We start from the raw sequence: 17,711 nt of genomic DNA on the forward strand, positions 1-17,711 counted from the left end.
CTTTGCAAGCATAACCCAGATGTAAACTGAAGTCATACTGTTCTTTAAGATTTGACTTAAAGACAGAGTCTTTAATAAATAAAGTACTGTGTAAATGTTTTTTGCAAACCATAGCATTCTAGAGGTGAAAGAGACATTTTGCTTCTTATTATTTGTATAGTCACTTTGTAATTTAAACAATACTTTTATTTTCTGTCTTCCTAAAAACGCTTGTCTGAGGCTAGAGGAATACAGTGAATAAAGATTAACAGGTCTCTCACTTCAAGCTGTGTTTCTATTTCTTTTTAATCTAGCCCATGCATGCTATCCCCTCTCTGTGGTTGGTAATCCAATCATGGACACAACCATAATTCATTCACTCTTTCACAAATACCATCAACAAAAAGCCATCCCAACCAACCTTTATTAAGGATTCATGATAACAGAGGGGTTATTATCGGGACTCTGCAAATACCTTGAAGTTAAATATTAGAAATTCTGTTCTTAAATACATTTTCGTGATCCAGCCAATGGGAATCTATTTTTGGCTTTTTCATATTCTCTCAATCCCTCCTAACACACACACACACACACACACACACACACACACACACACACACCTTTCTTTTTCTCTTAGAACTGACTTCAGAGTAAGAGCTTATGCTTTTAGAGTTTTGTTTTTACCTGCAAGATCCTTTGCAAATGGATTTTTTTTTCTTGCAAAGATGAAAAAAAAAAAAGGCCTCAATAGTACATGCTATTTTATTTTACATCAATTACAGCTATAATGGAAAGGGCACTAGCTATGAAGTTAAATTTGGATTTGAGTGTTGGATTCATGACACACTACCTGTATGGCTTTAAACAACTTACTCAGCCTCATAGTCTCATCATCTGTGAAATAAGATTAGTATTATCAGTCTCACAAGACTGCTGAGGTGATTACCAAGGAAGTGAAAGTGAAAATACATAGAGCGTAGCCTGCTTATATGAATAATGAATTTTAAAAACTACTGGGTAAACTAAAGATGTCACTGTGGTACATGTATTTTTATATTTTGTAAACATTCCAAGAGCCTATATTATATCTAAGGCACTGGCCTAAATGCTTTGCAAAGCAAGAAAAAAAAAAAAGGATACCTGTCCTCCAGAAGTTTAAAATTTAGAGGAAAAGATAAATGCAAAAACTGCAAGGCCATGTATAAGAGAGATGTAAAGCAAATAATAAATAATACTTGATACAATCTGAAAAGACTTCACATAACAGGCAGAATTTGAGGTGACTCTAGTGTTTGGGTGGGATATAATCCATGTAGATGGAGCAAGTGGAGAACGTGTTTTAAATCTAAGTCTAAGAAATATGTGGTCAATGAATATTAAACAGTCTACTGACAAGTATGAATGAAACCTAAAGACTGAGATTAGAGGTTGACTGGCTTGGAGATTTTGCACAAAATCATTATTCCAGTTTTCTTTCCTTTCATCTATCCCTCTGAGTACAAATTATATTTTCAGTTTCTCTCCAAGCCAATTATATTACACATGGTAAAAGGTCAGTGACCATTTACTTCAAAAAAGGAAGTTGTATGTTTACCACTACCTTCTCTAATACCAGAATAATAGAGCGAAAATAGAATTAGTATCTTCAGATACCCAAAAATAAAAGAAATAAAATAACTTTCTGTAACTAAAGATCAGATATGTCTGGGAGTAACTATAAATGAATAAAAGGAACTATTTTTACATTTCATATGTTTATTATATAGAGAAAAATTTATTGATTTGCAACTATAAGATATTCTAATAACTAAGAATATTTTTACATTTCATATGTTTATTATATAGAGAAAAATTTATTGATTTGCAACTATAAGATATTCTAATAACTAAGAAAAGATTCTATTACGATAAAATGGTAGTGTTAGAAATTTGTGTCATTCCTCCTAGAGGATGACTACTGACCAGGGCTCAGTAAGGCAAATATTTTTCCAGAATTTGGGATAGGTTTAAGCCAAATCTGTTCACATGTTTTAATCCATTCTTTTTGTGACCTATTAGCTAAGTGAAATTTTGTTTGTTGAAGCATAGGGTAATGAAACACTATGCAACTTATTATCAAAATTTTATTTTTTAATTTAATTTTAATAATTGCCTCCAGGTTCACTAATTTCACAGTGTATTTTTCACCAAAGGGAAAAAATGGGAAATTACCCAGCTATATTACTTTTCATATCATTAGTCCTGCCTTCAGCTAATTAGAAACATCAAATCCATCATTAACTGATAAATATTCAAATAGCTCTAAAAGCAATACTGCAATAGTTGCCCCCATAAGCATATTTGAACAACTGTAATAACAGTGTGTACTCCAAAATAGCTTCTTTTAAAAACGTACCAGACTATTAAATAATAAATATATGTTGTATTCTTTCAGTTTGTAGCAGGAATAAATCATATCACTGCAGGTTTCTTGTAATCTTTGTCTTACCAGCTAAGTACTAAGCTTCTGGTGAACAAGGAACTCACCTACATGTAGCTCTGCCATTGTATTAAGGGTTGGGGAGTGTTGTAAAGCTGTAAAAGAAAAGGGGAAAATGCACATTTAGCCTTATTAGCATGGGACATTAAACAACAGAGCTTTCAAAAAGATCATAAAAAAACACAAGTTCCTCTCTTTCAGCTGAAATAGTTATGTAGAGTACCATCTGATGATCAGTTTCGCAGTGGTCCCAGCTATGTGTTTCTATTTTGGGGAGGAAGCTATTGTAACCCTGCAGATTCTTCTTATTCACTTTGATTTATGCTGTGCTCTCAGGTCCTGAAAAATCCTTTAGACCAAACTGAGGGTAAAGTGATTGTAATGTGATTGCTCTCTCAGAGCAGGAGGGATTTCATGACGGTACCGGTATTCTGTCTTTTCTAATAAGTCATACTAATGAGTGGGGAGTTGTTGCGTAAATTATTCAGAATCCTTCTGGTGTTTCACTCAGAGAAAGATATTAAGCCTTACAGATCATACTCTGATATAGAGAATTTCTCCCCCAAAACCATTTCATGATGTGGAAGGAGGTTTTCAGAGATTTGCTTAAAAGAAAGCAAGAAAACATGTATTAGGTGAGAAGAAAACAATTCTGACGATATTGTTGAAGTGCATAATGATACCTTAATGGTATATTCTATTATTTATTTAAAGAAAGAGATAATATCAAGAAATAAAAATGATTATTCATTTTTTTGTAATTCTCTAAATTTCATACTATTAATTCTAACTATCTGGCTAATACAGAATATTTGTGCAAACAATCAAAGATAAAAACTCTACTTAGTTGAATACGTTTGGTATCTATAATGTTTGTTTTTATATTTAATTATGAATACCTTTATTTTTACCTAATATTTTCCTTAGAAACATTATATATAATATAAATATATGGTAAGATGTATATTTTTTCCCTGATGTGTAAGAATATCTCATATGTCTTTTGTTCTTAGTTTCAAGCATTTAATATTGTTTATAATTGTGATGAGAAAATTAGACTAGAAATAATATGAAATAGCAAAAAATGAACAATGTCAGCCCATAAAACTATCTAAGGAAATGATGTATAACCTCATGAAAAAACATGAGACTTCCAAACAACACATTTCCACTTGTCAAAATCTAATCAAACATGAGATTTTTGCCTCAAAATTTCTTCAAAACTTCCCTTTATACTCTTCCCTATTTTCATAGATTATCTCTTTCCTCCAAATTCTATGGTATTTTATTAGATTTTTATGATATAAGTTATCATCTGCCTTGAATCTGTTGTATATATGCATTTCATTTACAGTAGTAAAACAAATGATAATATGTAGCACAATCTATTACACACGTTGTTTATTTTAACTTTCTTCAAACTAAGTAAATTCGCAGGGGATATGATAAGCTATTACATGTAAAGCTAAAATAAATTAGTATTTAAAGTACCTTTAATTAAGTAGTAAATAGCTGCATAAAAATAAATTATTTTACCTATGAACACAAAATAACTTATCAAATTATTCAATATATGACCTAGAATAAATTTTTAAGACTACAAGTATGAGCTACAATTATGTATACCAATATACACATTTCTTCAAGCTGTCTCATTCTATCTTATGATAATATCAAAGTTAACTCTAAAATTTGATTAAAAACACATTACTGATAAACTAAATACTTACAGTTAAAATTTGAGAATATTTGCTGTGCTACTCAACTAAATTCCAGGTTTAAGTCCTTTAGGATATTAAAGTTCACATTCTTATATTCTAGAGTATACACTAAAACTATTTTTATTTCCCATATAATTTCAATTTTCCCCTGGAATATGTTTTTTATACAGATTCATTCCCTTTTAGTTGCTCAACTTTTTTATCCTCCATTTTCACCCTCTGCTAATAAGACCCATTCTCTAAAGTCCATGTTAATTGCAGTCTCTTTGGATAAGTGACCTCTTAACCTTGTCTCCAAGCCTCCTAATCTCATTAGAAACAGAAAGGTAATAAGAGGAGGGAGAGGGTGCTTCTGACTGAGATAAGGTGATTAGCAAATAATTACCTTTTTAGTGGATTGCCTAGTAATTTTTTTCAAGTTTTATTTGTTTATTTTAGAGAGAGAGAGCAAGCAGGGAGGAGGAGGGAGAGAATCTAAAGCAGACTCCCCACTGAGCATAAAGCCCAATGCGGGGCTCAATCTCATGACCTTGAGATCATGACCTGAGCCAAAATCAAGACTCAGATGCTTAACTGCCTGAGCCACCCAGGAACCCTGCCTAGTAAGCAATTTAACTGGGAATTTGCACATAAACTTGAAGTCCGGTCCATCACATTACATAGTGTAGAACTAAATTCCAGTTGTGAATTTTAAATGCTGAAAGGCAACACTTAGAACTGATGTGAGTTATATCATATTTAGCCAAATTTTAAGTCAATTTGGTGAAATAAAAATTCTTAGTCTATTGAAAACTTTGAAAAAGCTAAATCAGCAATGACATAAATCATATATTGTACCTCTAATAAAATAACATCATACAATCTATGTTTTGGGGGACTTAAAAGTCTTGAAAGAGCAGGAAGACACATAAGCCAGAGTCTGGGGGTGCCTGAGTGGCTCGGTCGTTAAGCGTCTGCCTCTGGCTCAGGGCGTGATCCCAGAGTCCTGGGATCAAGCCCCACATCAGGCTCCCTGCTCTTCTGGGAAGCCTGCTTCTTCCTCTCCCACCCCCCTGCTTGTGTTCCCTCTCTCACTGGCTGTCTCTCTCTCTCTGCCAAATAAATAAATAAAAATCTTTAAGAAAAAAAAAAAAAAGCCAGAGTCCGTGTGGAGGGTGTACACATGAGACTGCCTTAAATACCCTGATTATGTGATGTAAAGTCTAAAGACTTCACTAGGCTTCAAATTTTTAGCATCTTATGTTGTCAAGATTTTTTTTATATGAACCTGTACAGCAACACATTTCTTTTTACCCAGACTGAACCCAAATAACTCTCTTTTTCCCTAGTCTGAAAAAAAATCCATATACAATATCTTTTAACAAATATTAATGAAAATTTGTGAATATCAGGGAGAAATCAAAGAAAGTAATTCTGTCTCACTATCCGTTCCTATTATTTATCATATCTCTTCCCAAATTGTTTCCTGGAAATCCAAATATTCTTCCTTTATTCATGAGAACAGTTCAATCTCCAAATTTGCACATTCACATTAAGGTTCATTCTCAACAAAACAAAGGAAGTCCAGTTAATTTGACTTATTATTCTTAGAAACCTGGTAAAATTAGAAATGAATATTTTCTGCTGATATACTACTGGTGCTCTAACAGGATATACTACAGCTCTGGCATAGGATAAATTGTAGGCACCAGGGAAAGAGCAGGCAATTCTACTAGAAGCATCAGGAAGGGATCCCTGTGAAAGATAACACTGGAGCTAATGCTTGAAAGTTAAATCTTGAACAGATGTTTACCAGAATCATAAGATGGAGTCAAGAGATGAGTGTGTGTGTTGTGGGATGAAGGGGGAATATTCCACACATATAGAACAGAACAAACAATGATACAGATGTCCCTTTTAGCTGGAGTGTGTAGCTGTGTGTGTATGGTATGAAAGTTGAGAGGTTCAGGAGAGAGAAAATAAAACATCAACCCACACAGATAGTGAAGGACCAGTTCATAAAGAACGTTGTTTATTCTTTTAAAATATTTGAATTGAATCCCACAAGTCATCTATTCTTAGTCATAGAAATGAGGTGCAGTAAGCACTGAAAATAAATATTGCCATTAATACTAATAAGCCAAAGTATGAATGTATTTTTCTATTCCTTACAATTCATGTTTTGCCCTATGAGAGTCTCATTCAGCAGTACAATATACTCTGTTGAGTAGGCAAAACTAAAATGTCATTAAGGCTAGCATACTGGTATGTGTTCATAACCCTAGATGTTGCCAGGGATGTTTTTTTCATGTGAAAATCATCCATTCTGTGACCACAGTAGAAAACAAATATTGAGAAGCAATGCTTTGTGTATTAAGAATTTTAAGCATGGAAAGACAAATGATGTGTTTGATCTTTTAGGAGGATCTACTTAGTAACATATGGAAATAAACCCAAAAGAAAAGTGGTAAAGGCTAAGGTAGTAGTAACAGAAATTTTAAAAAGGGGAAACACACGAAAGCTATTGTGAGGTTAGGGCTGACAGGACTGGACTGAAGGGCAGATTAGTCAAGAAAGGGTAAGAGAGAGGAATAATATGTTTGTTAACCCATCTTTCAGTGTTGTGTTTAAAGTGACTGAAACCCCATCAGCACAACTCTTGTGAGATATGAGTCAGAGATTATGTGGGCTGAAGATCTTCAGGAGAGTTTAAGGCATTTGGGACTGAGCCAGTGGGGATCCAAGGACAAATGCCCCAAAGATGAATAAATGCCTGGTTCAAGGAAAGTGCTCTATGGAAAGGGAATCATAAGATTTCTGTAGATTTTCCTTTCACAGACCCAAAAATACTAAATATCACTGGAGATCTAGTCATCTCAACCATACCAGAACAAAGGTATTTCAATGACGCTGAATTATCCATTGAAACATGTACTCTGGGACACCTGGGTGGTTCAGTCAGTTAAGCATCTGCCTTTGGCTCAGGTCATGATCCCAGGGTCCTGGTACCCAGTCCCCATCCGGCTCCTTGCTCAGTGGGGAAGTCTGCTTCTCCCTCTGCCTTCTGTTCCCTCTGCTTGTGTTCTCTCTTTTTCTCTCTCTGACAAATAGATAAATAAAATCTTTTTAAAAAAGAAAAAAGAAAAAAACCTGTACTCTAACAAGCATCCAGTCAGTAAAACTGTCAACCTGCACGGCTAATATTTCAAAGTCTAAAAGTCTTGAGGCATTCAGATTCTCAATATGAGTATAACTCAAAAGCCACATGAGAAAAAGGATTAAAATGTGGGTAGCTTATGAGTGTCGACTTTGGAGGGATATGGTTTTATGGACCCTAGCCCCTGGATTATCTGTGAATAAATGAAATATGATAATCTTACTGATATACCTATTGATATGAGATGCTGTAAATAATTCTATCAACTTCATGAGCAAAATATATGTGGATTTTTTTTTCAGTTTGGTTTCAGTTCCAGAAAATAATTCAAAAATTTTTCTGTCAGTTAAAGAAATCTATTCATTATTTATTCAGGGTAGATTCTAGAACCAATTTTAAATCTACAAATTACTCATGCTCTTCTGCTTAGTGAGTTTATGAAGCAGTTTATTCTGTCTTTTAAAAAGGGAGTATTTGTATTCCTCTGTCAAAACCTAAATTCACAAATGACTAGAAGCAAAGATTATATTTTGATTACCTTGTGGTAAGAATTTAAATTGAAATGACAAGCATTAGAATTTATTTTGCCTTAGACAAGTGATACTATTTCTAAGTCTGTCAATTTTCAGAGCAAGAAAAATAAAATAATTTTACCATATGCACATTCTTTTTCATGTCACACCGGAAAGTGTCCCATTTTTCAAAATTTCCAATTTGCTCTAAGATGTGAAAAATTAGGAACATGTATATAAAAAAATAACATTGCTTTGAAAGATATATATGCTCAAAAACACCTGAAACAAAAGTCTCTGACTCTTTCAAAAGATTTAACTATTATTACTGTGTTAAGTTAAAATAAATCTTAAAAATTAGTAAGTTAAATAACATTCAGTTAACTAAGCAATTTATATTAAGAACATGTTATTTGTCTCAGTCCAGGGGTGCACTGAGTTTCAACTGGGTTTCCAAGTTAGCTACCTCTGCCACCTATATGACTTCTTTTTGTTTTATCCTTCACATTGCTATAGAGTGTTACTACTGGGACTCAAATCAAGATTACTTTACTCCTGAAGGAGAGTCTTGAGATACCGTGCTCCCATTTCCCAGATCACTTACTTGCTCATACATATGGCTGGGAAAAATTTTGCCCATCAAACTAGGAACATCTCCCTCCCCTGCACACTCTTGTCCAGGGTAATTCTTATGTGTCTGTCTCATTTATTTGTCTCTGCTCAGTTTCCCTAATACAAAGCAACAAATATGATAAATATAATGAATAAAAGAATCCACTTAATTCATGTATATTCTGTATTTGTAAAAAAAAAAAAAAAAAGCTTTTTTATTGGGTATAAAGCCAGGTCATTCAGCCAAAAAAATCTCAATTTTTCAAAGAAATCATTTAACTTAAGTGATATCACCAGTAGATGAAAACATTCTAAAAAGAAGTCTCACTACATAGAAAATCATGGTATAGATTTGATATACCATAGTCAAGGGACATAAAATATAATTAGAGAGACAAGAAATGTAGCCAAAGAATAACTACCTGGTACAGCACTATGTTATAAAAACAACATGCACTATGGGGGGCCTGGGAGGCTCAGTCAGTTAGGCGGCTGCCTTCATCCCAGGGTTCTGGGATGGCATCCCGAATTGAATCCTGCTTCTCCCTTTGCCCCTCACCCTACTCATGCTCACTCATTCTCTCTCTCTCAAATAAATAAATAAAATCTTCATTAAAAAAAAAAACATGTACTATGTATTACATAGCGAAATTCCCAGTTTTAAGAATAGGTAGCAAATGGGAACACACAAGGTACTGATTTTAAATAAAAATGCAGTAAGTTCTAGGGAATTAGTAAAAGAAGTGGTCAGAATAGATTCATTTTATCAGGGAGACTGGTGTTGGATATTAAGGAATGCATAGAGTATGGTTAAGCACAAATTTTGGTAAAAATATCCAAAGGAAAGATCAAATTACCTTAAAATAGATGAATATATACCTATAGGTATATCATAGTCATTTGAAAAAGTTTTATGCCCCAAAACCATCAATCAATCTTTTTTTTTTCAAATAACTGTTTAATTCAGGGGACAAAATTAAAAACTGATAATTGACTGTTTCAATAAACTTAACTGATCAGTTTAGTCAAAATGATCATTAAAAGATTGATGATTGCCAGGGACTGGCAGGAGTGTGTGTGTGTGTGTGGTGGTGCAGGGGGATTGAGAGATGTTAGTAACAGAGTACAAACTTCTGGTTATAAGGAAAATAAGTTTGGGGATCTAATGTACAGCATGGTGATTTTAGTTAACAATACTACATTGTATACTTGAAAGTTTCTAAGAGTAGCTCTTAAATGTTTTCATCAGAAAAAAAAAGGCAACTGTGAGGTGATAGATGTGTTAATCAAACTTACTGTGGTAATCATTTCATAATATATACATACATTAAATCACGTTATACAACTTAAACTTACACAATGTTATATATCAATTACCTCTTAATAAAGCTGGAAAAATATTATCATTAAAAGACAAAATCAATATTCCAATGACAAAATAAGTAAAAGGAACATTAAGTATGTACCTTACATGCAATAATGTTGCTGACCTGAGCTTAAATGAAACATAATAATTGGCATAAAAATAAATATAATGGTTTACTATATAAATGAGCATAAATGGCAAATGCTTACTAGAAAAATTGTGTTTTGTGAATTACTAAACATTTATAATTTTCTTTAATTTGTCTTGAAATTTTTTTCCAAAACATTTTTAGTGTATTATTTTAATGCCAGTTGACAAGGAAATAAGGATTGAAATGGCCAAGATGAGAAAAAAAGTAATTTTTACATTACATTACAAAAAATTTTGCACTAGTAATCTGTACAAGGACTAACCACAAAAACTCCAAAGGAAAAACTGGACTTTTTCCTTTCACCCACAGATTGTGTCTAATAAATCCCTATAAACATTTACAACCTCCTTTATCTATAACTTTTAGAGCTTTTTCTTCTTCCCTATAAAGGTATATGCTTTTATTTTATAGCACTTACTCCAATAGAAATTCTGGAAAATCCTAGTCTAGACAATAATGAAATGTTTTGTGGTAAACATCTGCATACCTGTGTTTTAAAACTGCCTAGATAACTTACACATATTTAACAATATGTTTTGTTATTTTTCAAAAACATTTTCTCTTTTATAGTTTATTTCTTTAAAGATTTTATTTATCTGAGAGAGAGAGAGAGGAGAACAGAGAGCACAATGTGGGGTTCCATCCCAGGACCCCAAGATCATGACCTGAGCTAAAGGGAAATGGTTACCCGACTGAACCACCTAGGCACCCCTCTTTTATAGCTTAAAACAGCCTTTTGGCTGATAGCATGACTGCTATCAAAATTAAGGTCACCAGGCAGAAAATGCTATTATCCACACAAGATTTGTCCAAACAAATCTTCCAAGTCCTAAAATAGGGGAAATAAAGTGTCTCTTTTTCCATGCCTCATAAAAAACTTTATTTTCCCAATGGGGGAAAAAATTGAGAAAGAGCTATGTAGACAAAAAGGCAGTGACAAATAGCAGAAAACAATTTTCACATTCAATATATGGTTGTCCTTTCAAAAGTTTAAAGCATTCATTTTTCTAGAAAAACAAGATTCAAAGGAAAGTGCTTCAGGTGAGGAGACCTCAACCTAGGAATTTACATTAGAACCTGCTATCTAAACTTAATTTAATAAATAAAAGAAGAACCAAAGTGTATCTTCTTAATAGAGTCCCAGTGGAATAGGTTAGTGGATAAAGGAGATAACACTCATATTGTCTCCTAATATATAGCTCGCAGAATTGAAGATTGGTTCAAGAGAACTTAGTCTCTAGATCTTTTCCAAGAAACTTGAATATTATAAGCAAACTGCATGCACTTTAGCAATGTAAGATGCAGACCATATTCTTATTTTAATTACATACCTCTATCCACATAAGCATTTAAAAAGAATGTTTTATTAACATAGCTATACTTAAGAAAATTTGGCCATATCACAATTATTATATGGTTTCCAGTCTACTTCAAATAGACAACTTCATCATCGTTAATATTGATCAAATGAAATCCATACCAATTTTTTTAAATTTTAACTGAACAGTGTTCTTCGTCCCCCTAAACCTTTTCATAAATATTTTGGTATTCGTATATATGTATTTCTTGGACTAGATATTATGGTGCAATCTTCTTCTCATTAATCAATTTTCTACTGTTAGAAAATGGGCACTAGAAAATTTCATCTTCCACTAAGATACTATTTTTATAGAAGAGCTTGGTGAAAGTCTGTGTTCTCTAGGCCTAGTAGACCCATTTGCTATGGCAAGGCATTTTTTCCCAATGTTTCTGGGCACCCTGACAACAAAGAGGGGAGAGGTTCCATTCTTTATAAATTTTGATTGATCGTCCTCTTGTGCTGAGTATGATGATATGGTGCCTCATCCCGGCTGGCTCTGAAATAACAGACCATGTGGATTCAAAGCCTAACATAAATGTTCTGCCATTTTATTATTAGCAAGAAAGAAAATTTAAATGGAATGTCAGTCAGGTTTTTATGATTTCCTCTGTAGCTGCAAGCTTCAGCTAAAAAATCTCTGCCTTATCTATATCACCTAGATTTTTATGAATCTCATAATCCAAATTCAAATATTTCCATTTTCTCTAGTATGATTTTAGTGCCCCTGATGTGTAAAAAAGCTATGGTGGCAAGTGCCACTTCTGATCCATATAAATGTCATGAATTCCCCCAATTAAGTTCTCCTTTCGGTTTCTTTAAATAGTCACCAATTTCTAAGAAAATGTTTATGTTTTATTACAAATTTATATATTTATTTGATTCTCCCATTTTCTACTATTGGTTCTAGTATCTCAAATTCCTAGATGAATAATAGAGCCAACATAATAGAGGCCACTGGATTAAAAAAAAAATTCAGCCAAATTTGCTCCATACAATTAACATACAATCAATACATTTGTTTAGTAGACTTATATGTATGTCTTAGAGTAGTTTAAACATATAGAATGTTTTTGTTTCCATTTATCTGAAAAAAAATTGTTGAAATCTTTCTTATAAAATACTGCAATCTCTTTCTCATTGACTATTCCTACCAGGTGCAAGGAACCATCTTCCCAGCTCCAAATTTCAATCCCATAATGGATGCCCAAATGCTAGGGGGAGCACTCCAAGGATTTGGTAAGCCTGATCATTTCTATCATCTTTTATTGTAATTTTTTTCACTGTAGCTTGTTTTAAGATTGTAATATGGGTATAAATAACTGATGTTTAGCAGAAGACAAGCACAGATTAAAACAAAAAGCTGGTCAAAGAGCTAGAATAAGATGAAAAATAATAGAAAAGGGCAATAATGGGGAACCAATTTGCTCTCTCAATTGCAAATCTGATCTTGACATGCTTTTGCCTTAAATCCTTAAATGTCTCATCACTAACTACATTAAATGAAAACCCAAACCAAAAATCATCCTAGGAAAAAACATCCTTCTTTGCCTTTGTTTGTTTACTAGGTTTTTTTTGTTTGTTTTCTTTGTTTTTTTTTTTCTACTTCCATTTCCAGCCAAATCAAACTTTCTGCTATTCCCCAAATTGAATCTGCTTTTCCGCATCTCTATAAACTAGTCCAATTATCCCCTGCCTGGAATGCTATTGTCTTGTCCTGTTATTTTGCATCCAAATTCTTTTCAAGATTCTCTTCAAATAATTCTTCCTCTTTGAATCATACTTTGGGCACTCCAAACTCAATCAGCCATGCAAACCCCCAGGGCACCCTCTTCTGCATTCCTGTGTCACTGATCTCATTTCCACTGTGCTTGCCTTTTGTGTCACTGCGGACTTCAGAGAGCTCCCAGAGAGTGGAGCCTGGCCCTCAGGTGCTTAATAAATGGATGTTCAATGAATGAAACCAGAGTTTAGAAAAGGAATGTAGAGATAAAGGAGGAAAACTGTTAAATACTTTTAAAAAAAAGATTTAATCTTTAAGAAATGAAATGGAGCTGGTAAACATCCATTTTCCTTACCTAAAACCTGTTTTAAGACTCCTGATGAGCATGAAGATAAACACTGAAATTTTGCATAAAACATAAAAAGCCTCTCTTAAGAAAGCAAGCTCTTAACTTTAAAGACAAGGTCGCCTTTATGAGAACTACGCTATGTGTGTGTGTGTGTGTGTGTGTGTGTGTGTGTGTGTGCGCGCGTGCGCGCGCGCGCATGTGTATGCGTACGTGAGCACGAACACATGCATGCATGCTCATTTTTGTGTTTCATTCACTAGCAGAATCTCACAGGAAAACAATAAAGGGCTTTAAATATGCTCTCTAAAGCCGACTTCAGGCGTTTGTGATGCTTTCATGCCTTTTAAAATATCAGTCACCACTAGAAAAATAGAGACAAGTTAACAAAAAGTTATGGATTAACTTTGTCTTCAGGAGAGTAATTTTTGCTTTAAAACTATAGATCAATCTATTCACTGAAAAAAAATTTCTTTGCTCCAGTTTCAATTCTTCTGTCATAGCAACTTTAGGGTCAGAATGTGGATTCATTTGGACCATTGTAATTTTTTGCTTGTCAGTGTTTTTGACTGAAGAATTCCAGGAGGTTTAGGGTTTGATTGCATACTGTCCACTCCAGCATGCCAGAGCAAGAACACATCTCAAAATGCTTTAAAGTTTATCCATTTAATTCAAATGGCAAAGTGTAATTTAAAAAGTGTAATTTAAAAAGGTAATTGTTAATGTTTTCCTCGGCTACTATGGGTTTTTTTTTTCCAGTTTTCCTGAGATATAATGGATATCTAACATTGTATAAGTTTAAGATGTACAATGTGATGATCTGACAGGTGTGTGTGTGTGTGTGTATATATATATATATATATACCTATATATATGTATATATGCCTATATATATACCTATATATATATGCCTATATATATATACCTATATATATATAATATATATATTAATATATATATTATTAAAACAATAAGGCTAGTAACCTCTCTTTGCCTGACAAAATGATAATTGTTGTTATGGTGAGAACATTTAAGATTTATTCTCTTAGCAACACAGAATTGTTAACTATAGTCATGGTCATTAACAGACGCATGCAGAGAGGTGTAAACTTTTGAGTCACCAGACTGCATATTCCAGCTGAGATCAGACAAGATGATGCTTTGTCTTCTTGTTTCAGCTCTTATACTACTGACAAGTGTGCTTTTTGTGGTCTATTTAATGCTACCTCTTTTTTTGCATCTTTATGCTTTTTGTTGGTGATCGTGTTCTTTAAAATGCCCCCTTTAAAATGTCCTGAATGCTGTCAAGTGTTCCCAAGCACAAGAAGAAATATTAGGGAGAAATTACGTGTATCACATAAGCTTCATTCAGACATGAGTTCTAATGCTGTTGGCCATGAGATTAATGTTAATAAATCACTAATATAGTACATCCAGAAAAAAAGATAAAATTCACTGATCTATGCATGAAGCTTTCCAGAAAGACGCTAAAGTAACATCCGTCCTATGTTATAAAGCTATGGAAAAGCAGCTGAATTTGTGAGTTCTTGAGATAACAACTGATAATATAAGAAGTGTAGTGATCAGCTTTCTCTAGAAAGTAGTGATAGATGCCTTGCATGTTTCAAAAGATGATACAGCATAAAAACTGTCAAACTTTCAGTTGAACAAGTTTTGTAATCAGTAGGCTGTAGAAGAATACCTCCTTAAGATATTTTTTAAAAATACCTCCTAGGGGCGCCTGGGTGGCTCAGTCGTTAAGCGTCTGCCTTCGGATCAGGGTGTGATCCCGGGGTCCTGGGATGGAGCCCCACACTGGGCTCCACCACTGGGAGCCTGCTTCTTCCTTTCCCACTCCCCCTGCTTGTGTTCCCTCTCCCACTGGCTGTCTCTCTCTCTGTCAAATAAATAAATAAAATCTTAAAAAAAAAAAAAAAACTCCTAAATTTTACACAGGAAAGCATAGGGGGAAAGGAAGGATTTCAATGCTGATGAGACAGGCTTGTTTTTATAAGGACATTGGCAAACAAACATGTATGTTGTAAATGGCATTTCTGTTGACAAAAATACTGTAGGGGTTGTAGAACTCTAACGGTATGTTTCCCCTCAGAGCAATAGTTCAGCGTCTATTAATTCAGTGTTCATAACAACTTTGTGGAAAACTACCGTAAATACCAAGAATCAATTGTATATCATAGAAGCCTATAAAATTCCTACGGTTTGTTATGCCAGGCTTTTCTGTTAAACCAGGAAATAAGAATTACCTAGAAATTCTTGTCAGAATGCAATAGGATAAGAAAGAAAAACTGAAAATAATTGTAAAGAAGAAATCAAAATTCTTATTATGTGTAGAGTATATTATTTGTATCTCAAAATCTAAGCTAATCAACTAAAAAGTTATTAAAATTATGAGAATTCAATAATATTTATGAATACAAGGTAATTTTATGTTTATAAATTTCAATATGTATTTAATTAAGCAATTATGTGCTAAGAAACAAATTAAAAACAAAGTAACTTTAAATGTCAACATAAATGCAAATATGAATATTTTTAAACAAAATAAAGTCTCTTGCCATTTACAAAACTCCACAAACCTTTATTAAGTCTTTTAGAAAAGAAAAATACCAAAATAATTTAGCAGATACAGTGACAAAAAGACAACTTTTCAAAATTGATTCCTAAATTTATAGTTATTTTAATTAAAAAATTTTAGTAGTTTTGAGATCCATATAAAATTAATCTGAAATATCCTGATAGAATAAATGAGCAAGAATTGTTGTGAACATTTTGAAAAATGGAGATTTAGTCACAGAGGTAGGTTGTAATCTCAACAGAACAACACAAAAGACAGAAGACTATAATAATTATATAAATGTGAAGACAGTAAAAATAACAATGGATATAACTCGAAAATCTTCTATTTAAAATTTGTTCCTTTTGGAATTCCCATCATGAAGTTAACAGACTCCTACAGAACTACTGAGTGTCCTTGAGTCCAGGGCATTAACCAGCTAGCCCCAGGGCAATATGTTGCTCTATGCCTCTCACAAACCATAAATTTCAGGGTTTGGAGCAGATTCTATGCCTCTCTCCTTCCATTTTACACCTTCAGATCATTTCTCTCACCTGCATAAAACATCCTGCTCTTCCTATTGTTTCACAGGGCATAGTAATCTATGTAAATCCCAGTCACTAGCCTTCAATCACTGGATATTTCAGCACCTGACTCAGCTTTCCTAAGAACCGAAGGGCATCCAGGATGGCTTTAATTTCCGAATAGATGATCTATTTAACATCCTAGACTTTCAATTCCTTTTTCTCCTCTTCTCCATTAAATATCTACTTTCGTCAAAGAAAAACCGTACAACACAGAATTAAACAGGCAAGGAAGACTTTATTCAAGACTATTGCAACAGAAATCAAGACTTTAACAATAGAGGAAATAACTCAATTCCTCTGAAACAAATGGCAAGAGAGTTTTTAAGCACAGGGGGAGGTGGGGGACTAGTTGAAAAGTACTGGAGGACACTGAGAGTTCGGGGTGTTTATCAATGCGATTAGACCATCTGTGTTTGCTAATTAGTTCTTAAGAAAGTTAGGTTCCTACCCTCCCGCAGATACTAGGAGATAGGGATTCTATCTTTCTTGATGATTATATTTCAAAGAGATGGCTCCCAATCTTTTGGGAAAGCATTTCTAGATTGTAAAACTGGCAAGTGATTGGCAGATTTATATTTCAAAGGAGCAAAGAAAAATTTACAATTGCAAGTTTTCCAAATTAATGCTCTTAGAAAAGGGGAATCAAGGGCATACAGTCAGAAAGAACCCTGTCTAAATTTTAGTCAAGCTGAGGGAAATGCTAAGGCCTTCTTGGTCACTCTACTATGACTATAATTAGAGTTAAATTTGTCTAAACTAGTTATGCATTCGGGTGTTTTACCAGTACAGTGAGTTGGCATATAAGGAAACAAAGGCCTCATACAGCCCAGAAACAGCCTTGGTTATAACAGGATAAAGAGGCCATATTCCATGACAACCATAAGAGGTTCACACAGTCCCTCAGAAGGTTACACAGCCCTTGTACTTTCATACATCCCTTCTCCATTACTCTCCCTTCTTGAGGTTTTGAACACTAGCTGTTATTTTTGTCTTAATGTATGTTCATTATAAATTATATCTCCTTAACTGTAAAATGAGAAAGATGTTGTACCCATTTAAATACTAATTAGCTTGAAGGTCAAGGAAAACTTTTATGGTGGGTAGAAGAGCTGGCTGAAGAAAGAGCATATTTTTTATTCCTCTGTATTTTTTAATTGGATCTTTTTA

At 33.6% G+C, this 17,711-nt stretch overlaps 1 protein-coding gene across 1 annotated transcript in view; it reads left to right on the top strand.

Moving 5' to 3' along the window:
• ANXA10 (annexin A10) overlaps window positions 1-17,711 on the top strand; it is a 133,272-nt gene that overhangs the window by 68,243 nt on the left and 47,318 nt on the right. Inside the window, exon 2 of the mRNA XM_008685639.1 lies at window positions 12,471-12,552. Within this exon, the coding sequence (XP_008683861.1) occupies window positions 12,471-12,552 (82 nt within the window). The remainder of the gene's footprint in view (window positions 1-12,470; window positions 12,553-17,711) is intronic.

The sequence above is a fragment of the Ursus maritimus genome, unplaced genomic scaffold (genome assembly GCF_017311325.1).
Source record: "Ursus maritimus isolate PB19 unplaced genomic scaffold, ASM1731132v1 scaffold_11, whole genome shotgun sequence".
NCBI classification, from domain to species: domain Eukaryota; kingdom Metazoa; phylum Chordata; class Mammalia; order Carnivora; family Ursidae; genus Ursus; species Ursus maritimus.